At 37.5% G+C, this 25,575-nt stretch overlaps 1 protein-coding gene across 1 annotated transcript; it reads right to left on the bottom strand.

Annotated features, from left to right (window-relative positions):
• Positions 1-3,138: 3,138 nt before the first annotated feature.
• LOC102702503 (auxin-responsive protein IAA3) lies at positions 3,139-7,033 on the bottom strand. Its single transcript, XM_006643882.3, has 5 exons — positions 6,557-7,033; positions 5,639-5,871; positions 4,687-4,783; positions 4,504-4,565; positions 3,139-3,611 (listed from the first exon to the last, which is right to left on the bottom strand). Exons 1-5 carry the CDS (start codon positions 6,856-6,858, stop codon positions 3,574-3,576), a joined length of 732 nt encoding a protein of 243 aa, XP_006643945.1. The 5' UTR covers positions 6,859-7,033; the 3' UTR covers positions 3,139-3,573.
• Positions 7,034-25,575: the final 18,542 nt, after the last annotated feature.

Here is a 25,575-nt window from a genome sequence, read left to right as displayed (position 1 = left end):
ATTTTGAATACGAAGTAATTGACGAGGATAACTAGTAGCTAAAAAATAATTATATTTTAGTACAATAAAATTTGAATTATAGAAATATTTATATTTTAAAACAGAGTAGTTTCTAAAATTATAATCACTAAGAATCAAAATTTAAGCTGTTATAAATAGGGATGTAACGAGTTTGGTTTGTTGAGAAATCCTGCCAAAATTTTGGTAACGCCGGTAGAGGCATATCGGTATTGTTTTGTTTGCATACCTTACTTTATTAATATTTTTGTGTGGAATTATGTAAAAAAATCTAGGAAATTATCAAATGATTTAATGGATATTTGAGCCATGTTTTGACTGCTACCGTACCAAAACTGGCAATACACTCTCATCGATTACCCTTAACATTGTAAGCCGTTGTGAAAATTTGAATTCTAAAACTTAATTTTAAAATTGACTTTAAAAATTTTTAATTATAGTTTAAATTTTTTTAACGGTTAGGAATACATGTATAAAAGTTTTACACAGGAATTATTTTTTGACATGTGCAAAGGTCCATAGAAAACTAAGCAAATCCGAATATCCTGGGAGCTACCTGCTATCAGACCGTGACAACAGGGCAAAGGCCATCGTTTCGCATATCACAAGCTGGGCACACCTGGCACCAGCTCCAGCTTGCAACCTCAGCGTCGCAGCAGCAGGTACGGGTACCCAACCAAAATCTCTCCAAAGTCCAAACCAAACTCTCTCTCCGTTCCAAGCCCAGCAATAATACGCTTGGACGATGAACTTCCAAGCATCCATGTGAATTACGTACTAGATTCATAGTAAAAGGGCTCTCTCTGAGCAGTGTTCCTTTAGGAATGAAATAGGAATGACAAAAGATTATTTGATTTTTGTAGTGCTATTTTACATATTTGCACCGAGGAGGACGGATATGCAAAAACAGTTTAGAAAAAAGGACATACACATATGAAAACATATTCACAGACGCCATTCATATTAGCACCAAGAATATATATATATATTACTTATATGTCTCTTATTTTGTAAATAAGATCTTAGCGCCAAGGTCTTTGGCACTGACCTTCTTCACGATATAGCTACTAGAGCCAAGAGTCTCTATGACAATGACTGTGGCACCGAGAGCATAGGTCACTAACACCAAAAATAAGTCTGTTCTTGATTATAATTTTTTAGAAGTCAGTTTATAAAATAAGTTTTCTAAAATGACCAAAATACAAAAAATCCACCAAACACAAAAGTCAACGAAAAATCTAGAATTATTCAGGTGGAACAAATGCAACATATGTTCTTTCTAGCTTGTTCTCATATTTTCCTCGGCTTATGCTCGCACAATTCTCAAACTTACACGATATGTTTCCATTAAATAACTGTAAAAATCAGATAATTTTTTATTCTCAAACTTACACGATATGTTTCCATTAAATAACTGTAAAAATCAGAATTTTTTTATCTTTCATAGGATGTATCTCATCCAATATTAGGTTTTTACAATTTGAGACGGAGAAAATTTATAATAGTAATATGCGTCCCAATGACAGGAAATTCACAATAGTAGAATTTGTTCCAATTCACAGTAGGTTCTTATATTTTGTCGATATTTTATAGTTTTTTTTTATTTTGAGACGAAAAACGTAAGTAAGTACAGCATGGTCAGATGTAAATGCAACAGGAAACGGCGGATAACTGATGAGCCAGGCAAGCATTTGCATTTCCACGGCAATCTGCGCATCTAGCACACATAACACTGATAAACCTAACAAATACTCATCCCTTTTCTTTTAAATATATGACGGTTGAGTTTTAGACATGAAATCTGATGATTCATCTTATTTTAAAAACTCGGTATAAATATGCAAAAATGTAAATCATGCTTAAAGTAACTTCGATAAAATAAGTCCCGGCAAACTAAACAATATCTATATAGTTTTTAATAAAATAAATGATCAATTAAACGTGCCGTCCAAAAGTCAGTAGCAACATATATTTAAAACCAGAGGTAGTATTATGTTACACAGGCACAACAAGCTAAAAGATCACAAGTTGGGTTTATTAGAATTGCAAATCCAGCATGCTAAAGCACAGTGTGATAGTGGCAGGGGCAAGGAACACATTAGAGCAAAGGAAGGAAGGAAGCAGACTGAGCTTTCATGAAAAGGATTATTGTGTTCCAGTGGCCTGCTGGTAGTGGTAGGCAGCAGTAGGTTCTGGTAGTACTACTGGATGCTGCTGGTATTATATCAACAGGTATACCAGCAATACCAGGGGCAGGATAAGGAGAGAATTGACATGATCCCACACAAAGACACAAACTGATGAATGATATGCAATGCTCCACCATCCATCTTCACTCTCACCAGCCACTTGGAACAGCAAGATGGTGACAACCCCCTAGGTTGGTTCAGCATGGAATAAATTCAGCACTCCAAATCCAACATCTTGCAAGTTTGCTCCTACACAAGGAAGAAGGCAAGAACTTTTCTTCTACTATTCTGTTAAGTTTTGTTTCTAAAAATATTTAATTTACCCACTGTAATGGAGTATATAATCCATGACAATAATTCGGTAAAAGAAAATGCTGCAAACCCCCACCCAAGTGGAAGTTAAACTAAGGCATGATCCTATTGTTAAATCACACAATGTGTTCATGGAATACATTCTGCCCAGCTTTACATGCACACCTACTGGCAGACACTGGCAAGGGGAAGGGGAAAAGGAGAGAAGGAACACAAAGGAAGGACAGCAAAGTGGAGCATCAATTCTAGTGGGAAGGAAGCAGACACAGCAGATACTGCAGGCAAGGAGGGGATAAAGCCTGATTCTAAGGGATCATAAGCCATCATTAACCATTGAGCTATGGCATTTTATTAAAACCTGAATGATGGTTCAGAGAGCCTTTTAAAGCCATAGTGTAGAGCAACCATCATAACCTTCAAAAGATAATGAATGATATGAGCCGTGCATGTCCCTACCCAGCAACAACACATCAAAGCTGGCAAATGACCATTGCTTCACCATTCTAATACCAAGATTTGAAATGTAAAGCAACCATAAGGAAGTGCTAAACGTGGACTAGTTCATCAGTTCCACAGAACAGCATGATCACTAAAATTATGAAATAGGGATTCACGGTTTAGGTGTGGGTGTAAAAAAACTAGCATAATTGTGCTCCCAATGAAGTCAGATGAATAGCAGAATACATATTAAGCAACCTCTTAAAAACATTTAAACACTTTACGTGATGGAACATACTGTTCAGGACAAACACTTGCAGGATAGGTAGGAGTGCTCAATAATAGCAGTAGCGCGCTGCATACCAACCATTTACATGGATGGAAATACTACACACAAAGACATGCGCAACCGAATAGGGCATGCATCTCTAGGAGATGCAGAAAATCTAACATAACAGAGTCTTAAAAGAGTTTTTCTTTTTTAGTTGCAGAATAGCAAACCATGTAATACAGATGATATGGTGATCCTGTAAAACTATTAAATTATGGTTTTGAGAAACTGCCCTACAGTCAGTTGATGTCTCCGTTTCGCTTTCAACTGTGGGCAGTAACCATTCTAGTTCCTGTTCTTGGACTTCTCCCCAGCTCTTGGGGCTGAAAAAGGGGAAGATAAAAGGCACAAATAAATTATGTATCTCAAGGAAAATTATTATTATTATTGGTAAAACATGGTGATGTTCAGAAGTTAATACAATTCCAAGATTGCTAAATCATTTCTAGTTGTTGATTGATTCATATTTGTAGAGACCATGAATAAACAACAGTATTTTTTGTTTCCTCTTAATAAAAACTGGACTATGCATATCCTAATACCAATAAATTATGTTATTTTTACTCTATATTATTTATGTTGTTGTCGATGAGCTCCATGTAGTTTTCAGTTAAGTGATTAGTGACAGAACAAGCAAAGACACCATTTGGCTCTGAAGTTGGCTTGACTTATATACTGAAATGTTCAAAACCAGTTACCAATTGTTTGCATGCCACTCTGCTCTTTTAATTGTATCATTCAGTTGCTGATAAAATCTCAGAATTGTATCAAACATTTCAGAAGACATTTTCTCAACTTGAGCTAGAAGCCTGGCGCTACATGGCTCTGGCTTACTAATGGGAAAGCCTTGGCTAACTCAGGTTTTCGCACAGAAATGTTCCCGAGTATGTTTGTCTCACTTTATTTTTAGGATGAGGGAAAAATCATAATGAAAAATGGAAGAACCTAGGAAACTACTTGACATAAAAGAAACACAAGGAAACAAGTGCTCACCAATTAATGTTTTTCTGCTTAAAAGTATTTAAGCTTTACTAGCAACAAAGTCCAACTTAGTGATATTTTCAAGAGTAAAATCTTCTGATCTAACACATGGATTTAAAACAGCTTAAAGACAGAAAGAAAGGGGAAAAGTTGCGAGGATAAAAAAAATACTAACATGGTAGATATGCATATGTATTCACTAAGAGTGAGGGAGACATAACAGTTTGAACTTACCAAGTCCAATTGCATCTGATCCTTTCATGATTCTGAGCCTCCGGCAAGAATCAGTGAACATTCTGCAAATGCACCAAGAATAAGACAATAGATAAATGATAAATTCAGTGAGAAGCGCAACATTAACAGTCATATTCACCGTCCAGCGTTACTATTTTAGCTAGATGGTTCAGGTGTACTTACTCCCATGGGACATCACCAACCAGCATCCAGTCACCATCCTTGTCTTCGTAGGTTAACACATATTCACCATCTTTCTGGTTCTCAGTACCTTCCTTACCTGGTATGGCATTAGACCAACTGCTACCTGTCAGTCCAAATAAACAAATAGCACGAAGGTTTCCTTCATGCTAAAATCCACCAAATCTACACAATGTCAATATTTACATGCATATTCATAATTTGTGGTAGTATGACAACTGCTTGTGCAGATATTTACCATTAATAAACTGGGATAAGGTTTTACCCTTCATTGTTGGTTATACGAAAAATACAGGCAATGCATCCTATGCACCTCAGTTCTTTTTATTCCGTGAGGAACTGTACTTTCTATAGTTCCAAGATAGCTAAATTAAATGAGAAATGTAACACTAAGTCTTATATTAATAAAAGAAGTTGTTAGCATTCAAGATTGTTATGCATCTACAGTTATGGTACATGAATGATGCATCCACACACAAACTCTACAATATCAAATGAAAACAAAATAATTCATGAAAACGAGTAGATGCATAACTGTACAAGTATTTCACCAACAGAATACGCAATATTAGTACTATGGTGGTTAGTCTGCATAACTAGAAAAGATCCTCAAAGAACCATATTATATTTAATCTGCCAGAAATCTCTTTTTTCTTGGCACAATTGGCATGCAAATCGCATTGGTAGACAATTAGAAAGGCTAAAATTTGGAGGGATTTCCTACATAAATGGTCAGCTGGTTGCTTTTAAAAAACAAAATCAGGTGCAGTCAAATTTTGGCCTGTCACTGAAAACAATCCGCATGTTCTTTAATGAACCTGGAATTAGTCGAAATATACTAATGAAAGCTCAATATTACTTCAGTGTAACACGATATGTGAAGGCAAGTTTCAGCCAATCAAGGTTAATTAAAATAGCACTCTTGAAACCTCACCAGTGCTGAAGCCAATAAACATTTTCTCGAGACCCAAAGACATGTCCTTGTAGTTCTTGTAAGTTTTGAGATCAACCTTCCTCAGATATGGTGCACCATCCATGCTAACCTTGACATACAGAAAACCCTGACCCTGCTTAGCATCAACATCCTCCTTGCTGCTCTTCATCTGGTTGGTTGCCATCGTGTTCTTGCGGTAGCTGCGGATTGGTGGCCATCCCACCACCTGAGCCCTGTACAAGCACATCATTGCAAGTAATAATTCAGTATACATGTACAAGAACAAAAAAAATCAATACCAGAAAGAAGAATCGGCATCAATTATTCAACGGTACTGAAAACGACCAGACAATTCATGTCTGTAAACATCGATCTAAAAGAGAAGGAAGAAATTTGACCTCGCAAGTACTCTAAATGCTTCAAAAAATAAATAAAATGAAGATGAGAGAGCACTCTCACAATCTTAGGGGGGAAGGAGTATAAATTTTAGAGCAAACTAGAAAAGAAACTGCGCAAAGCTGAAAAAAAAAACCACAAACTTTTGAAAGGTTGTAAACCCAAGAGATCAAACTAAATCCAAAACGCGTCACAAATAAAAACCAACCAAACGAACACAAAAATGCGAATTTTGCCACCAAATTCCTACATAAAAGGTTTCTTTTGCGAATCCACGGAAAGAGCTGCCTCGAGTACATGGCACTGATTTCAAATTTCACCTTCGTCAGGCCACCATACAAAACCTCACACACATACACACAAAAAAATCTTCTTTTTTTTGAAAGAAAAAATTCCTTCAAACTCACAACCCACTCGCGCTCCAACCACACCAACCAGCACAGCATCCACCAAGAACACGACATGGCAACAAGAAACCAAGAAAAGAAAATCCAGGGAACCGGCAGCAGCAAAGGCGCCTACTTTGCGGCCGGCTGCGGCGGCGCGGCGACCTTCTTGTCCTCCTCCTCCTCCTTCCCCTTCCCCTTCTCTGCGGCAGCGGGCGGCGGCGTCAGCGCGGCCTCGTCGGAGAACACGCGCTTGGCGCCCTTAGCGGGCAGCAGCTCAAGAGTGGTCGCAGCGGCAGCGGCCGGGCGGCGGTCCGGCGACTCGGACCCCGGAAGCCCGAGCCTCAGCTCGGTGCCCTTCAGGTCGTCATCCACCACCACGGAGGGCGCCGGCGGCGGCGAGAGGCCTATGTAGTCGAGCTCGAGAGGAGGCGACATGGGGAGCAGCAGGACATGAACCGGATTGCGAAGGGGAGAAGAAGAAGGAGAGAGGTGATGGTGGTGAGCAAGTGTGGTGGTGTTCAGTTCAGAGTGGTGGAGATGGTAGAGAGAGACTAGAGAGTGGAGGTTGCCTACTTGATGCTTCTGTTGCAGCTAAGCTAGCTCAATGCTCACTGCTGTTTTCAGTGGTTTTTACTACTACTGCATTTTCATTTCAACTGTTTTAGTAGTAGTATCTTTTGTGAAATGATGAGGTGCATGGCAGTGGTGACATGTTTATATATGTGTTAAAATGATATAATAAGATACTTTTGGATAGATTATTTTAAATTTTGATTTATGTGGCTGATGTTCAGGCCGTGGGGCATGATTCTCTATTAATATGCGTGTCGCTAAACATACGTCTCAATAATAATAATGTGTCATAGACGAGGTTTTTCTTATCGTTTTCGCTTCTGTAATCTTGGCCCGACAGAGAAACCGTATAAATTTGAATTAAGATATTTAAATCGTATCATTGTGGTTTAAATGGTTAAATTGCGCGACATTGTGTGTTATTATACGATTATCGTGTTTTCTTACAGTGGCAATGATCGTGATATTTAGTATAATAATTGTGGTGATTTTCATGATATTAGTAATCATGTTTTTGTTGTAAAAACATGAGATATGTCGTCATTATCCCGCTATATCATATATCATAAGCAATTATTCGGATTTCCTTTTTTTTCAAAGAAAATGTATTTTCACGATATTTCCCGAACGAAACCACGATAAAGCGTTATCGCACCTTGGGGGCTTGACAGGTAATCACGCTTATCATGACGATAATCGTGATAAATGAAACCTGGTCTTGTACCAAGTCTTGCGGTGTAGTTTAGTTGGGATAAATCAAATTGTATGGCAAAAAAAAAGCGTTTTTCTAAAAGTCTGTTGGTGGTTTACTCCTAAACCATTGAAAATGATTAAATAAATAAACCCAGTGTGTCATTAATTGGTTTGCAATAGTAGGAAACATGTTTATGCTTTGAGGATTTGCACAGTATGCTCTTTTAAGTTGACAATATTTTTTCTTATATAGGATGTTTTCGTTAACAAGTACTCTCTCCTCACCTCAAAATAAAGCTATTTCTACCCCCTTCACATTTATCTCGAAATGTAGCTATTTCTTCACCTACTCACTCATATCAACCAATCACAATCATTTTTCTTTAATTTCTTCAGCTATATTCTTTTGTTAACCAATTACAAACTTACTCCAATCATTTATACCTTATACCTACTTTCTTAATACACGTACTTAACTCTAAAAATACTTATTCTGTTACCCTCATCTTTTCACTTCTACTTATACTTATAAGCCAAAGTTTAAATTTTTAACTTTAGATTTAGAGTTGATTTTAAAGTTTTACATCTTACTTTATTTTTCTTTGGCTTTTAGATCGTTGAGGACTTGTATATAAAAAATTTTATTCATAAATTTTATTTTTAAATTATGTTGCTTGTTTTTTCCCTCCAAAAAACAAACAATCACCTCTAGGACGGAGGTTGTTTCTAAATATGAACCCTTTAGAGTAATTTGACTTGCCTTAAAAAGATACCAATAAGTACCATATTTTCTAATACACGGTTAAGTACATCTTAGTATATTAGATATTAAGATATACCAAAATTTATATAAAGAATTTGGTAAACCTCTGCCTCTCGTAACGGGACAGGAGATATGAATTTATCATGACCAGAACTCAGCCATGTAGTCTCAAGACTTTTGTTGAAATTCTAGCTAAATTCTAGTGTTTTTTCATTAAACTTTTTACCACATGTCGGCCTTCAAAACCCAAACTACCCCGCACGCAGCTCTGCCCCGACTCTCAAGCACCAGAGGAAAAAAAAAAAATCTAAAGTACCAATTTTTTTCGTGAACAAAAGTCATGGTGTGGAATTGCAAACCCATCTTTCGTTTGTATTGATAGTTCCATCACCGTTGGGACAATGCCTACGGTATAGCTATAGTTTCATTAATTGGATTTTTAAGATACGAGTAAAAGGAATTTCATGATAAAAGACATCCATTTTCTCATTTACCCTTTTTGCTACATATGTTCACATGATGCTTTCTGTTTAGAGTCCCTCTTCGGTGCATTATTATACTATCAGTAGAACTAATCTCATTTCAATCACTAATTAAAAAAATATTTTTGTACTCTGTTAATTAATTGATTAGTAATATTTTATAATTCTTTTGGCAATAAAGATCATAATAAAAAAGATGATATTACCCATTTAAATTTTTACTGCACCTAATATTATTGGTAGTATAATTTAATCACAGTCGTTCGATAAAAATAAATCAACGGTATCGATTAAATTCTACTGCCAGTAGAATACACCGGAGATGGACCCTTATGTTTATTGTCAAGGTTGCTAGCTATATCTTCCGTCCCAAAATAGAAGTATTTCTAGGATTCAAATTTTATACCCAATATAAATAATTACAAATTAATTTGTATAATTTTAACCATTCTAATGATTTCATAGCCAATCAGATACTTATAAAGAGAATCTAATCGATTCGAAATTCAGAATTGATATCGAAATAACTAAAAGATAACCTTTGAGCGTCATCTTCATCTATATAAATACTTATATCGAGAGAGAGGGGTAGTACAAATGTAACCATGGCATTTAACAACCATGTACTGTTTTTCAGCCTCAATTAATGCACACATGTGTAAAAAAAAAAGACACAAGACAGACAGGTACACTTCCAATTTCCCTACATATGAATCCATGTTGCAGGTTGGTTTGGTCGAAACAAGCAAACAACAAGTCATGCAAATGCAAATGCAGCTGGCCCCATTCGGCTTTGCCAACTTGTAGTAAAAGCTCCAGTTAGCCTCCATGGTTGGTGGTACTGAAAGTACTGGAGCTTAATTTGGTAGATGAATGCGACTGGACATACATTGATCACTCGTTCACTTGATCTTGATCAGAAGGAGATGGGTCAACCCACAAAATGGGCATAATTAAGCTTCCCTTCAGGGCCTCGATGTACTTGCTTTCGGGCCTGTTTGAGAAAGCTTCTGGCAACGGGAGTTTCTCATAGAATCTCTAGAAAGAAGGTTTCTCGATCAGCACTCACCTTCTGAGAGTTTAGAATTATAGAATCTGAAAAAACTAGAACCTAGAAGCTGGGAAACTCAGCTTTCCAGATTATGAGAAACTGGTTTCTTACCAGATGTTTTTTAGAATTTTAAGCTCCCCAGACAGATCCTTTGTGTCACGGTTCTATATAAACATGTAATCATACAACTAGACAACACATAGGGACAATGCATGAATGATTGGTCGAAGGAAGGCCGGGCTAGCTACAACTGCTAAAATGGATGCTGTGCACTGCAGGGTTCACAAGCGTAACGTGTTGAGAGTCGGTATCGATCTGCTCAGTGATGTACTGATGTTGGCGAGACGAATGGGAGGAGGAAGAAGACACTGTGGAGGGTTCCTATGCTAACACACCTTTCCAAATTCCAACAGTGATGGAGCAGCTGAAATATATTGGGGGCTGTCTAGCTAATACTAGCAAATCTGAAAAATACAGCCTATATAAAATCTGAAAATATATTGGGGATGCTAAGATTCTTGTGAAACATTAATACTTCTTCCCTCGTCTCCGGGGTTCACCAAACCGGCGGCTTCTTCGCCAGGGTCCGTAAATATCGTGGCGCAAAACCACGATAATTCTGTAATAACAATGCTCCGCCAGACGGCAGCATTAGAGGGCTCCAGGGTTTGGTGAACCCTGCTCGTCTCCTTCCCATTGTGTATCTCCAACAAGATCGAGCGTTGCACCCAAATTAGCCACCTACTACACCACCACCCAAATCTCGCTTGCATCGGCTGGCCGGCGAGGCTCACTTGACCATCTCATTGTAGCCCTTTGCCCATCTTTCCCTCTCCTAACCGCTTCTCCTCTCACCAAGCAGTGGTAAATGTTTTTGTTCCACCATCTTCTATATCTCTGGTGGCTCCTCATTATCAAAATATCTTTGCCACACTTATCTCCTAGCTACTCATGATTCATGCCTCTCCTTCCGGTTTTATCCACCGCTAGCCTCCATTCCCGTGGTTTGTAGCGATTAATGCGGAGGTTTTGGTGAAATCGATAATCGCGACGGTTTTTCAATGTCGATAATCGTAGTTTTATGCGAAAACTGCACGATATGTCACAATTATCATGATATATGTCACTACTATCACGATATATCTTCATGATTTTTTTACTTCCATTTTTTTCAAAATTTTTAAATTCTCACGATATTTACCGAATCATACCGTGGTTTACCGTTATTATACCCTGGTGATATGACAGATTATCATGATTATCATGGCGATTATTGCAATATTGCAAACCCTGGTGGACACTGCATCGCAGTTGTTCAGTTGCACTAGAGATTGATCGACAAAAATCTTTGTAAATATTTCTTTTCTTGATGCATGCTCCCTGCAGGTATAGACAGCCACCCCTGTATTTTGGCTTTGGGTTGCGCTTATAACCCAAAATTTAAATTTTTAATTTTTAATCTAGAGTTAATTTTGAGGTTTCTCACATAAGTTAATTTCTTAGCTACGTCTTTTAAACCGCTATGCACATATATAAAATTTTATTTATAAATTATTTTTTATCCGCAAATATAACATTTGAATTTTTTTTAATATGCGCACTGAGCAGCAGTAGACACAAACATGAAAAAAAAGCGGTGTTGCTCACTCACTACCAAGAGAGCCTTGCTCGATCGATCGAGTACTCCCTTGACAACTTTACACGACTCCCTTGCTTTGCCACTGGTGAAAAACTAAGAACAGGAGGAGTGAAAAAGTTCCCCCTCTTTTGCCCTGATCTTTTACCACATTCGTTCCAAACACACGTACCGATATATAACAAAAAGACTAAAATAACATTCATTTTTTCACGAGCAATTTTACCATCCTTAAGGCGGTACCAAGATGTTTTCTCTGTAGAATTTGATACCTCTTGGTACCTTAGATACAAGAAGATACCAAATTTTACATAGAAAAGAGCGGTACCTCATGGTATCTACTCAAAGATGGAAAAAAACTCTTTTTTTAAAGCTAAATAAACCTAGTTCTTACTTTTTTTTCAAACTTCAATAAACTTGTCTCTTACTTTTTTCAAACTTCATGAGCTTGTCCCTTATTTTCTCAATGCAACGATTACTCCAAAAACTAAATATTCATATTAAAAAAATAACAAAAGATTGATCAAAAATATATTTTATTACCTTTGTCCCAAAAACCTATATCCTTCCTCCATTCCACACGTAACGATATATAAACAAAAGACTAAATATCCTCCAACTTTTCAAATCTCAATGTGTTTTTTCCTCACCTTCTCAAACTCCAAAAAACATGTCCACTCCTTTTTAAAACTCATATGTAATAATTAATCTAAAAAATAAAATCTTTATGGAACAATCAAAGTAGCTAAAAATAATGTTCTTTTTTTTTAAACACGGGATGGTGTACATGTCTTAGGGAGCAAAGTTATAAAGCAAAACCCACACCGGGTAAAAACACAAGGCACTTTTAGCAATATATTCCTTTCTAGAACCTAGAGTGAGGTAGTGAGTACATGCCCTTTTTGTTCCCTCTCCCGTGCAATGCCATGCGTGTGCTGTCTGCCATTATAATACTACTACTAGACACGTACTTCCTCCGTTCCAAAATAAATTAATCTTTTATTTTTTAACTATAATGTTTTACTCTTTATCTTATTTAAAAAAATTATAATTAATATTTTTGTTTTTATTAAATGATAAATCATAAATCGTACTCCCTCCGTTTCACAATGTAAGACTTTCTGGCATTACCTAGATTCATTAACATTCATATGAATCTAGACATATATATAAATTATATACATTCATCCATAAATGAATTTAGACAAAGCTAGAAAGTCTTACAATATGAAACGAAGGTAATACTTTACATGTGACTAATTTTTTAAAAAAAATTTAAATAAGACGGATGGTCAAAAGTTTGCCTTATTTAGGGACTAACTTAGCTGTTGTTAGAGCCAGACTAATAGTATAGCTCGTAAGCCGGCCGTAAAACTCTTTGTAGTTTTCTTTCAACCTACCATACATATATAGTAGTTAGTTCTTATCATTAATATATGACCTACTTGTCTCCCTCATAGAGTTTCTGAGTTCTTATACCTGAGCCGAGTCTGCTTCTTCTCACTTTCCTCCATCTCAATATTTAGTTGGGTTATAATCTGCTATCATACGCTCTTAGCTCTTTGCAAATAACCCCCTTTTCATCTCCCGTGCGTGCGTTTGCTCCGTGGGGGTGGGGCTCGCAATAAGCCCAATTAATTAGTACCCCATGCATGCATGCAAAGTTCTTTGTGTAATGATCATGGTCAATTTAGTGGCACTGTTCATGCTCATCATCAAATGCTACTGCTGGAGTACTTAATTTGCTGTGTTTGTGTGACAGAGAGGTGAACTTTTGGCATCTAGGAGGAGGTGTATTGTGGTCCTGGTCCTAGCCTAGCTGCCGTTGGATCCACATCGAGATCCGTGATGTATCAACCTGTCGTTCAGTGCTGGAGTACCACGTTACTAGGCCCCTCCAGGCAGCAGATAATGTCCTAATGACTAGAATGGTGTTCATAATATTAAATAAGTTGTCATATAGGATAAAAAATAATGTGGTAAGTGAATAAATGAGAAAAGAGAATGAAACCATGTCTTGCATGAGACATAATTTTTACACAACATCCAAAATGTCATGTGAGATAAGTAACATTAAAGTTAAGTGTGGAATAGTGGTGTTTGCATTAGAAGAGTAGTGTCTAGTAATAGTTTCTTGATGGGAAGTTTATAGAAACCATATCTAGCGTTATGGGTTGAGAATGTCCTTAGGGGTTTTAAAGTCAATAAGGCATAAATCTGGCTAGTTGATTCTTTTAGGTAAATTAAGCTGTATTTTATTGGATTGCAGGGGCTATATGAACGGCTTTGTGCCGTTCTTAAAAAAATATATGATATTTGAATTTCATTTATATGAGTATTGTCTCATCCTACTTAATTTTCAGTCCTTTTCGAGCCACCACATTCGCGTCGCTGTATAAATTCTATGGTCCCTCTCTTCCATACTGATAATGAAAATACTGGATACACCACTGCACTGAGAGCTCCTTTAGAACACATTATTTGAAACACATGGTAATAGAAAAAACACAAGATTTAGAATGCCATGCTAACTTGATCTTAAAGAATGATAAAACAAAATAATTGCTCAATAATGTTATTTATTTGCTTCATAATAAAATTGCATAGGAATTTAGATAGAGAGAGGAGCACGCAACACAACAAAATTTTCCAATATGTTTGAGCTCATGGTAGATTTGTTCCAAAGTTTCTATGATTTAGGTCATTCCATAGGAATTCGAAAAAGTCACTCCTTTGATCCAAATGAGTATATAAGGATTTTTTTTAAAAAAATATTCATACCCTATAAAATTCCTTTATTCCAAACGAACCTAACATTATAGATAAAATACGTGTTATTTCAGTTTTGGTATATTGTAAAACTCATATAGATCGGGATACGAATAAACTTTGGTATACTCCATCTATTGCCGTTGAACCAGCAGATGATATTCACATGTTCCCAATATAATGCTTGCAATGAATCTTGATAATGCAATGTACTTTCTCCATCGTAAACAAATATAAGCTAATATCATACGTTAGGACATCGCCTAGTACAATAAATCTGTATCATGGACACATACTGCATATTTGTTGTACTAGCTAGTGTCCTATGGAGTAGAATACTGGCTAAGTGGGATTTGGATCGTCTGCACCATTGCAAGCGTGCACTTTTCGCGTGAGGGGATTAATTAGTGAAAAAAAAAACCATGAACATAGTCGGAGTACTGCATCTACAGTATTGTTAAAGTATTGTTTGCTCATGTAGTAATTACTGTATCAATTAATCTGAGCCTTTTGTAGTAAGCAACGTTCACAAAAATGGCGCAGACATTATCGCGACACAAAACATGAAAAAAACCATGATAATTGCGCTCTGTTAGGTGGTGGCTTCGAAGGTCTTCGCGGTGAGATAAACCCTAGTACTAAGCCCGTGTTCGGGTTTTTCACGCACGTTTTACTAAACTGTTAAATGGTGTATTTTTTTTAAAAAAAATCTATAAGAAAGTTGTTTTAAAAAATTATATTAATCTATTTTATATTTTTAATAATTAATTAATTATTTACTAATCTATTACTATATTTCCTGTGTTGGATGACTAACCCACCCTAACCCTTTTACCGAACACGGCCTAAGTAAAACAATAACCTAAATGTTAGATATTATAGCCCTATATGCTAGTACGGAGGATCACAATTTGTATAAGTGTACTGTATCGGTCCCAAATAACTTTATTTTTCATCGAACTCATACCAATATAAAAGTTAAATGAATATACCATCCATTTTAGGAACTCAAATACAATTATCCCTAACTTCATCAATCATCAATACATTTATTATTTGATTTCACGGTCTCCCATCCAATAATCACTAAAAAGGTAATTTTATTTTAAAACAAGTTAGTACGAGTAAAAACAGTGGGACGAAGAGTTATTACATTGAGAAACGGACGGACCGAGTGCGTGGACACCACGAGAGAAGAACTGAAGAAGAGAGGCAGATACAGATTCGGCGGCGACACACGAGCCACCGGCACGGCACCCACTTGGGCCGCGCGGCGCGGTCGGTCGGCCGGAGACGACGCCCGCCTGCCTCGCCGGCGCGGCGTACAAAGATGCTCGATCTCGTCGCCGGCCCGGCATGATAAGCCGGCGACACACGCTGCGGCCTGGAGTAGCTAGCTAGCTAGCTGGAGGAGTAGCCGACAAGGCGGGCCGGCCTGCACCGCGCGTAGCTAGCTAGCTCAGCTCTACCGGCAGGCATCCCCAGTCTCTCTCTTTGTACTCTGCACATCATTTCTCTCGCTTCCATCTCTACTCCCCTCCTACTTCTACCGGCAGAATTGAACTGCTAATTCGCTTTTTTATTTTTTTAATAAGAATACAGTATAACGCAGACGCTCACGCGCGTATACTCTCCTCTAAGAACACACGCGCGTAAACCCCTCTATGAGCATCTTCGAAGACTGACCGGTAAGCCTAGAGAAACCTGGAGTCATCATGGACGTCGTCTCCCACTGAAAGCACGAAGCCGTTAGAATTCTAGAAAATTCGCTCCAACGAAGAATCGAACCCAGTACCTCAGCTGTTACTAAGTCCTTATATAACCACTAGGCTACCGGCTCTTTCGCTCGCACAAGCGTGCTCGAGCGATCCGCCGAATTGGAACGTACCGCGGCCGGCAGATCGATCGATCGATCTGATGGAGGACACAAAGGGAAGAAATGGCAAAGGGAGCCGGCCGGAGGCAGGCAGAGCGCCCTGCTGCTCCTCCTGCTGCTGCTGCTTCTTCTGAATTCTCATCCCATTACACCTGCCAGTACTACGTACGTACGTACCCCAAGCTAGATACGCTGATCGATCAAGCGACAGGAACATGGGCGACAAGGATTGCAACATATATATCTGCACCTTCCGTCAGGCTCGGCTCGCCACAGTGTCCACAGATCGACGGCGATGGTTTGCAGACACAACATGTCTATCCGTCCATGAAACTTTTTAGCCCCATATCACATCGGATGTTTGGACACTAATTTAATGTATTAAACATAGAATAATAAAAAAAACTAATTTTATAAATGAGAGCTAATCCGTGAGACGAATTTTTTGAGCCTAATTAATCCATAATTAGCAAATGTTTACTGTAGCATTACATAGGCTAATCATGAATTAATTAGGCTCATTAGATTCGTCTCACAAATTAGCCCAAGATTATTATGAATGGGTTTTATTAATAGACTATGTTTACTATTTATAATAAATATTCAAACATCCGATATGACTAGGACTAAACTTTAGCCCATAGACACCGCTGATATGTGCAAAGGCCTCAACTAATGGAGCAGCGCACCCCTTTCTCTTTTCTCGGATGTCAAAAGCAATAATGCAGCAGCGCCACAAAGTCTACAAAAATGACCACACCAAATCACCAATGGATCAAGCGTGACCACATTAATTTCTAACTCGCCTTGCCACCACCGCACCATGTATAAGCCTCGGGTTATCAAAATCTATATATACACTAAATTTTGATTTCTCAGAATGCATACCAAGTATATAAAAGGTATCAAATTTTATACTTTATATGGTACATCTCGATTTGCTCGTAAGTCATACATGGAGGAGGTAGGTATTTTGAGAAGCTGACGGTGATTATTCAACTAATGAGAATCTACGAAAGCTAACTACTTAACTTGCTCATAATTCATTCTAAAATTTTACAATATAGTCTTACCATCTAACCTACATTCTTGACTGTTTAGGAGAATTGAAGGCCCTAATAATAATTATTAAAAGATTATCTGATTTTTTTTTATCTCCGAGCATAAACGATAGAACTAGCTACTAAAAAAGAAAATCTTATTTTAAAAAGATCAGATGAGAAAATTTTATATATACAACTTTTTGCACAAAAATATATCATTTAAGAGCTTGATAAACATACATACACATAAAAAATCTAAAATCCATAATTAAAAAAACGCAGACTAACTCTTCTTAAATATGACAGTTTCCAACCCGCTTTTCGCCTGATGAACCAGACATACGGAGTATATATGTGACATGTCACAAGTCATCGGTGGAAAGAAAAATATTGCTTGCTCCAGATGAACCACTGCTTTATTTTTGACCCTTCTTGGCTGTTGATGGAAGATTAGCTCATCGTCTCCCTGGCAAGTATAGTGTCACTGTTTGTCCAGATTTGGACTGTGGTAATCTAGAGCACGCTATTCCATTTTCCGACAAGTGCAGTGCACCCACCAGGTCACACCACCACCACTGCTACTCCGTGCAAAAAGAACATTTATGGGTTTTGTGTCGAGCTTTTTGACTATCTGTTTTATTTAAATATTTGTAAAATTTTAAAAATAGTCACGTGTAAAATAATATTTATGTTTTATCATCTACTAACAAGAAAATATTAATCATAATTTTTTAAATAAGACGATGAGTCAAAACTTTATCTAAAACCCGAAAAATTGATGTATTTTTAGACGGAGTGGTACCTTTCTAGTCGTGATAAATGCAAGTAAGATTCATGCACAGGAACATCCCAATTAACATGACATAACTTTTAGCACGCGGGTTGACAACCACCCGTTACATATCACCTAAATACTTATTTAAAAAATATAAAAATTGATAAGATAGATTAATACGAGATATATCACTTCATAAGTGTGCAAGTTTATATTCGACTTGTACAGAGTTTAATTTATTTTTTTATAACTTATAGAAGTCAAATTTGTACTTGTATATTTGTGGAGTAGTATAATTCATATTAATATATCTTGTCTTTTTCAAATATTTTTAGTGACTATTATAGATTTAATAACACGTAAGAAACACAGAGTGGATGTGCTAAAAAGAGTTTTCCCAATTAACACATGTAGTATTGGTAGTAATCAGCAATATTGTTGATTAATATGTATCTCGATGAGTTCGATCCGTCAGTTAATCTTCTCTGAACTTTCTGAACTCGTGTTCTATACATTTCATCGTTTCCCTGATCGACCAACCGAAACCGATCGTCAGTTCATCATCGATCACGGTCAGCGTCTGGAACGCTAGCTGTCGATCGATATATACTGAATCGTCCCCCCATACGTACCTGACAGAAAAATCCAGAGACTAGCAGTTCGTCCAGCCCTTCAAGCAACTGCAGCCATGAATGAGCTAGCCCATGCTCGAACATATATATTCAGAGATATGTATGTGTGTGTGCTCCCAGATTAGATTAGATTAGCTGCAGGCAGCAACGCATGTGGCGCACATGGACTGGAGCTGTGCGCCGCGGATGAATCCAAGCGACGCCCATACGATGATTCGATGCACTCGCTCATGCTTGTCAATCTCAAATGGAAAGAGGCCTCGGGGCGAAGGTTTGGTTTTTTTCGTGCTAAACGGGTATTTGCAAAACGAAAAATAATTAATGAATATATTTTTATATACGTATTTTTTAGCGATCTAAAAGCACTTTAGTAATAGGAAAACTTAAAATCAACTCTAAATTGATGGTTGAAAATTCAAATTTTGGCTCATAAACATAAGAAAGAAAAATAGATAGGGTGGGAAATTCTACGTTGTCGTTGCCATATCCAATCATAGTAAAGGTCGGATCGAAGAATTTTGGCTTGGATTTGGAGTATGGGTTATACGAAACAGCGTCTTCAAGAAGTAAATGTTGTTCTAGGGCATGCCCGTGAATCCAAGCGATAAATGTTGATTTTGGGGTTATCAACGGGAGCTGAAATATAAATTTATAATTTAATACTCATGTCACCTTTTTATTCGATGTCATTGACTTTAAAGTTTATGTTAGATTATTTAAAATAATTACACAATTACTAATTATTTTATTATAATTTGATTTGTTAATAAATACTCTTTAAGTGTAAATAATAACTTTGTATATTTGCATATAATTTTTGAATAAGATGCACGATGAGAAAACCTAGAAGTAATATTAGAAGTTTTTCTTTTTATTGCACCCTATTTCCAACGCCTTTAAATAAATAGTAAATAAAATAGACATACAACTTTTACTGATAACTTGTTTAGGTTGCTTAATCTATTTTCTTTTCTGAAACTTAACCAATCAATGACCAAATCATCATATACCATTGTCCATCACATGTAAAGACTCTTAAAGTCCAACCAAGGGAAGGGGATATCGATCGAAGACCACTTGCAGCTCACTGCCTTAAGAAACACGGCGATCCGACATGGATGGACATGATATTCTTCATGCAGCTGATCCCTGAACATTCCCCGATCGAGATCAACGACGGACGGACGATCAAATCAGGCGTGGTTAAACTCCAGCCGACATTGGCAAGTTGGAATTAGCATCATGCAGCAGCAGCAGCCGGAGAATTTGCAGGGCCAGTGCTGCTAACGATCGATCGATCGAGACTTGAAGTCAACAAAAGAGAGAGTTAGCACGATGGAAATCCTTTTCAACATCGATCGATCCATATGCCCGTCCTGACCGATCCATGTCGTGCACGGCAGATATATATCTGATCAAATGATGACATAATTAATCGTGAACATGGGCGGATTAGGATTTGAAATTCAGGGGTCTAGTTATCTTCTTCTTTCTTCAGCCTCCTCTTTTTCTTCCTCCCTTATCTTTCCTATTTTCTAAGGGGATCCAACGTGCAGGGGGTTGGAGCTCCCGTAGCCCCACGCTGGATCCGCCCCTAATCGTGAAGCTCTGTGCGTGCAATAGAGGTTTGCTGTTGCATAAGCAGGTTTTCAGCATCAGCCCACCGATTAGCTTGGTTTGGTTTGAAAGCCCCCTTCACCAGCAAGACGATGAAATTGTCTAAGCTTATAAGCATTAGTCAACTTATGCTGAAATGCATCAGCATTAGCAAAACGATGGGGTCCGTTCTAACGTAAAGGATAAACAATCCTCTACACTAGGAGTATCCTGCACTAACCATCCGATCAAAATCCAATAACACATCATATATTATACTCATGCTAAACCCAATGTCCAATCCTAAAACTTCTTATGTTCTTGGAATAGAAATAGTAGAAAAACATTGGTACAGTAGACCTATGAAGTAGAATGTAGAGAATTTCCATCGTCATCTTTTCGCTATTGCCTATGCTTATATGTCAAATTTTGAATTTTCAACATTAAGAAAATGGTAGCCACACAAGTTGGCCAATGTTAACCTAAAGAAACATGAGATCACAACATGTGGTATTGTAGAGAGAAAACAATGTAGCTAGTCACAACTGTGATATGATCCAAACAAGCACCAAAGAAACTATGGCTGCCTAACCTTTGGTGTGGCAAGTTGAATCATCTAAGTCAAGCAGCCTCATAATCCTGCAGCTGTACCACTGTTCGTGCACAATGTGACATGCTGACGACATTGCTGGGGATCCTTGCACAAGTTGCACTGGATCGTCTCTAATCAATCAAGGTAGGGTTTGCTCGTGGCCCAGCAGCGATCGATGGGGGCCTGATAGAACAGTCGAGCCCTGGCGTTGAAAACTCTGAAGAATGTCGGTGCTGAAAACATCTACAAGATCACTACATTTTCTGATACCCCAAACCAAAAAAGAGCTTCGGCATGTGCAGTCTGCCGGCACATTTTACACCTTCTCTAGCATAAACAGTTCACCAACTGTGTGATCAGCAGTTCTGCACCGTTGCCACTGGAGTACTGCTAGTACTTGTTCAGAGCCAACTTGCAGCTGCATTTTCTGAAATCTCACTGCATAATGTGCATCATGGGTTTGGTTTCTTCACTTCAGGATTGATTAACTTTTTGCATGGAGCAAAGTGGGCTAGCTAGATAGCTTAATTTCTGGTAGGATTAGCACCCTATGGCGAATATATAAACAAACAAGTGAGATGCAATGGTAGGAGAAAAGCGAAACAAAGCCCAAGCAGAGGGAATAAGGAAAAAGAGGAGGGCAGAAGTTGACCGCCGGAAACTTGTTTCCGACAAGAGAATGTGGAGGATTCACTCACTTAACTCCACTTGCATATTGTTGTCTATCCATCGATCGATCGATCAAACCCAACACCTTTCTTTGCATTGGGCTGAATGAATGAGTCCATGTGGCTGTAATGGCGGTAGCAGAGGAACTTGCAGTAGAAATATAAAAGAAGAAATAAAAATATTTTATATGTAAAGCTTTCACATCTACTCTCTCCATTTCACAATATAAGCCTATCTAGCCAGCCTCATATTGATACCAATGAATCTAGACATATATATAAATTATATATATTCATCGATAGATAAATTTTGATAATACTAGAAAGTCTTACAATATGAAACAGAGGTAGTATATTATATATTATATATATATATATATGGTTTAATTGCCTAAAATAGAGTACAATGCAAAAAAAAAAACTCCGAAACAACCCAAAAATTAAGCTCTAAAATTTATTTTGGAGCCTTGCTGGCACCGTCGTTGCCTTGGAAAGAAGAGGAGATGGGTGTTGGTGCAGGTTGTTCGCGCGAATATCAAAGCGTGATCAAATGGCCTAAATTTCTCAAGATATTATGGTGGTGTTGTTTTTTTAATGTCAAATGCGGAGTAGACAATCCCTAATTTAACGACGATGTTAATCATAGTTGAAAGAATGGTGTTCAGCAGAGTAAATAGGAATAGAGATAGCATGAGAAGAAACACATAGATCCAAGAGGACTTTCACCTCCAAATTAGAACTTTTCAACTCGTGAGCTAAAACTTTCAACTCAAAGTCACAAACTTTGAACTAAAAGATAATTAGATAAAGTATTCGCTAGTTAATTTGCTAGCACGCACGCACGACAAATAGCTTGACCCCGGAATCACTACATCTGAAGATGAATGAACGATGCTGTAATTTCTCAGGATGCATGAATGGCTGACAAGAACAAAATTTTTGAAGCCAGGATGGGCCGGTTTCCAAAGCGGCCTTAAAAGCCCAGTAAGCTATTCACTGCTCAACCGGGGCCCCATTTGGAAGGCCCAATATCGAACGAAACTGGGCCGCTGTCATGCTAAGTTGGGCCTTCCGAATGGGCCCATAAGGCCACCAGCCCACAGACATCTCCGGCCCGTACGCGTAAAGCCCATCTAGGGATACCCTGCTTCTTCCTCTCACGTTCGTCTACCTCTCGCCAAGTCGCCATGTAATTTTACAAGAAAAGAAGGGAAAAAATCGTATTAATTATTATCGGTTAGCATCTATGATTTTTTCTCGTAAGGATTAAAATTCCGTGTCTTCGATCGGATCGATTTTCCTAACAGAAACACTATAAACACTCACGTGCATCACGGAGTGCTTATCAGTTAAGCCATAGACACGTAAGATCATTAATCGGTCAAATTAAGACTTGCTCCAACTGATTAATCGATGACCAATTGAGCAGCCCGTACATAATTAGCCAAATTATACTGCCAACTAGCTAGCTAGGTAAGCTAGCAATCTATCTATGGCATGTATATGTATGCATCATCTATAGTTGTATCGAGTATAGGTTGCTTCTTCTTTTGGGCAAATTAGCTAAGCCAATTATGCATCGATGCTCCATGTACACGCGACCCGGCCGATCGATCGATGGATGGATCCATGCATGGGCCACCCCACAAAATTAATATAGATTCGATTCGAGATCGATCGATAGAAGAATTAATGTCGATCTCCAGGAGTCCAGAAACGTACGCAGGGAGCAAGCAAGCAAGTGAAGCAACGAACGGAGGAATATTCTCAACCATATAAATAATCGATCATTCCCGGCCGGTTGATTTGACCATTAGTTAAGAAAAAAAAAGGAGAAAATGATTGGAAAAGATGAGGATGACGAGCATGGGTAAAATTGGATTTGCAAGTTAATTCATCCGACGAACTTTTAAGGGGTAAAAAAATAATTTGTGAACAAATAGACTTTTATACGTGTATTTTTAGCGATCTAAAAGCAAAAAATAATAAACTTTGATTAAAAAACAGCAAAATCAACCCTAAATTTAAAGTTAGAAATTTAAATTTTTGATTACTAGCATCAGCAAAAACGAAAAGATAGGGGTGTGATGCGCGTCTCGATCGAGGCAGCAAGATCGACACGTGTGTGCAGTGTGCATGCGTCGATCGGTCCATCGAGACAGCGATCGATCGATCGATCATGCAGTACTGCAGCTGTGCTGTGTCTCAGCGTAAGCTAGCTTAATTTAGCTAGCGTCTACCTCAAGTGAATTAATCATCGATCACACGATGCATGGTCGCATGGATGGAATTATTGTGTAGTAGTATCGTGGTGTTGGGCGGCGGCGAAAAGCATATGGATCGAAAGGGCCAGGTACGTCGTCGTCGTCGTCGGTAAGTGTGTAATTAACGCAAGCTAAATTAGCTATGGATATATATATGGTGGCCTGCTATATATGCTGCTAGCTAGGGTTTGGTGGATTAATCATCATGCCATGTTCCTTATCTTGTAAGTATATATGCATCGAGTATATATTTGACATGGGGTTTATAGCAAATCTTTTCTTTTTTTCCTTCTAAATGAATTGGCAGAGTTACTGCCTTTTGCCTAAAAGAACACCGGTTTATGTGTAGTGGATAAATTTTTTTACATTACCTTCACAGATTTAAACGTTGTAGTTCACTTGTTGCCTTGTTGGGGGTTCATATATATGTAAGGGTTTTTTTTTTAAGTTGTCGGTATTTATCTACCCACCCTTCCTTCCTTCCATCTGTCCATAACTAGAGACTCCGAAAGAACACTCACATTAACCAGAATATTTTCGTTGTTGATTTGATGGATTATATTATTGTGACTGTAGTCCATGTAAAGTCTGTGCTAAATAAATCATGAAATTGCAAATATCAAAAATTCTAATTTAATAATTTTGAAGCTTGTAATTAATAAATATAATACTGCATCCATCTTAGACTAAATTTAGCTTTTTATTAATTTAAGAGTAAATTACCTTTTGGATAATTTTTTATTACTAAGACCGTGTTCTTGGGTTGGTTAAGTAACCAGCACGAAAAATTTAGCATGATATTAATATATTAATAATTAATTATTAATTATAAAAATAAAAATGATTAATGTGATTTTTAAAACAACTTTTCTATATAAAATTTTCACAAAAGACACACCATTTGGCAGTTAAAAAACATGTGCATGAAAATGATGGAATCTGACTTATTAGGCAGTATGAATGAACGCGGGCCTAAGTTTCACCTTGAACCATTCAAATTTGCCATTGTTTAGGTTTGAATCACCCGGCACAATTTTTTTCTAGCTGTGTCTAACCTCCCTTTCATCAAATTCATAGACTTGCATATAGATGGGAGCACGTCGATGTATCAGAGCCAAAGTGTTTTAGGTTGTTGATGTGTACTGGAAAAAATATTTAGGATGATCTAAACTGCAACAATGACAAATTTATCCAGTCTAAAGTGAAGAGATAGATTTACGGTGATCTAAAATGAAACATGGGTAATAAAATATGGCATAAAGTGCAATTCTATATATCTTAATTTAGTTCTAAAATATATATGAAAATACTCCTTTAACATAACCAACGTGAACTCTTCCTTTAACATAACCAGATATATAATTCTAAACATCATAACCAATAAGTTTAATAGAATATTGGAATTCTAATATTTATGGTATTAGTAACAAAAATCCATATCATCTAGTATATTATAACTGCAGCACATCGAGAGTTGCGTAAATCCAAATTAAAGAACCTTGACCGGATAAGGTAAGGCTTTGCCTCAGCTGGTAACTGTCGCCAACTAATACTTAATTATAGTTAGGTTATCATAAGATCCAATTAACTAAAATGCCACCCCCACAAACTGCTCCTTTAGCCCAGAAATTGTGTGTCGCACATAGCTTTTGCTCATCACTTCTGTTGATAAAGCAAAAGTGGAGAAAGAGAGAGAGGAGGTGAGAAAAAAAACGGAGAGAAAAAAAGTAGACATCACA

This window comes from Oryza brachyantha, chromosome 1 (assembly GCF_000231095.2).
Source record: "Oryza brachyantha chromosome 1, ObraRS2, whole genome shotgun sequence".
NCBI classification, from domain to species: domain Eukaryota; kingdom Viridiplantae; phylum Streptophyta; class Magnoliopsida; order Poales; family Poaceae; genus Oryza; species Oryza brachyantha.
The sequence above is the reverse complement of the archived record's forward strand: the minus strand, read 5'-3'. Positions and strand labels throughout refer to the sequence as shown.

Bases quoted from the DNA above. Each gene is read 5' to 3' on its own strand.
- LOC102702503 (XM_006643882.3), bottom strand. From the start codon at position 6,858: ATGTCGCCTCCTCTCGAGCTCGACTACATAGGCCTCTCGCCGCCGCCG. The intron at 5,872-6,556 runs GTAGGCGCCTTT...GTGCTTGTACAG, and splicing joins CCGCCGCAGCCGGCCGCAAA to GGCTCAGGTGGTGGGATGGC. The intron at 3,612-4,503 runs GTAAGTTCAAAC...CCCCTTTTTCAG, and splicing joins ATCAGATGCAATTGGACTTG to CCCCAAGAGCTGGGGAGAAG.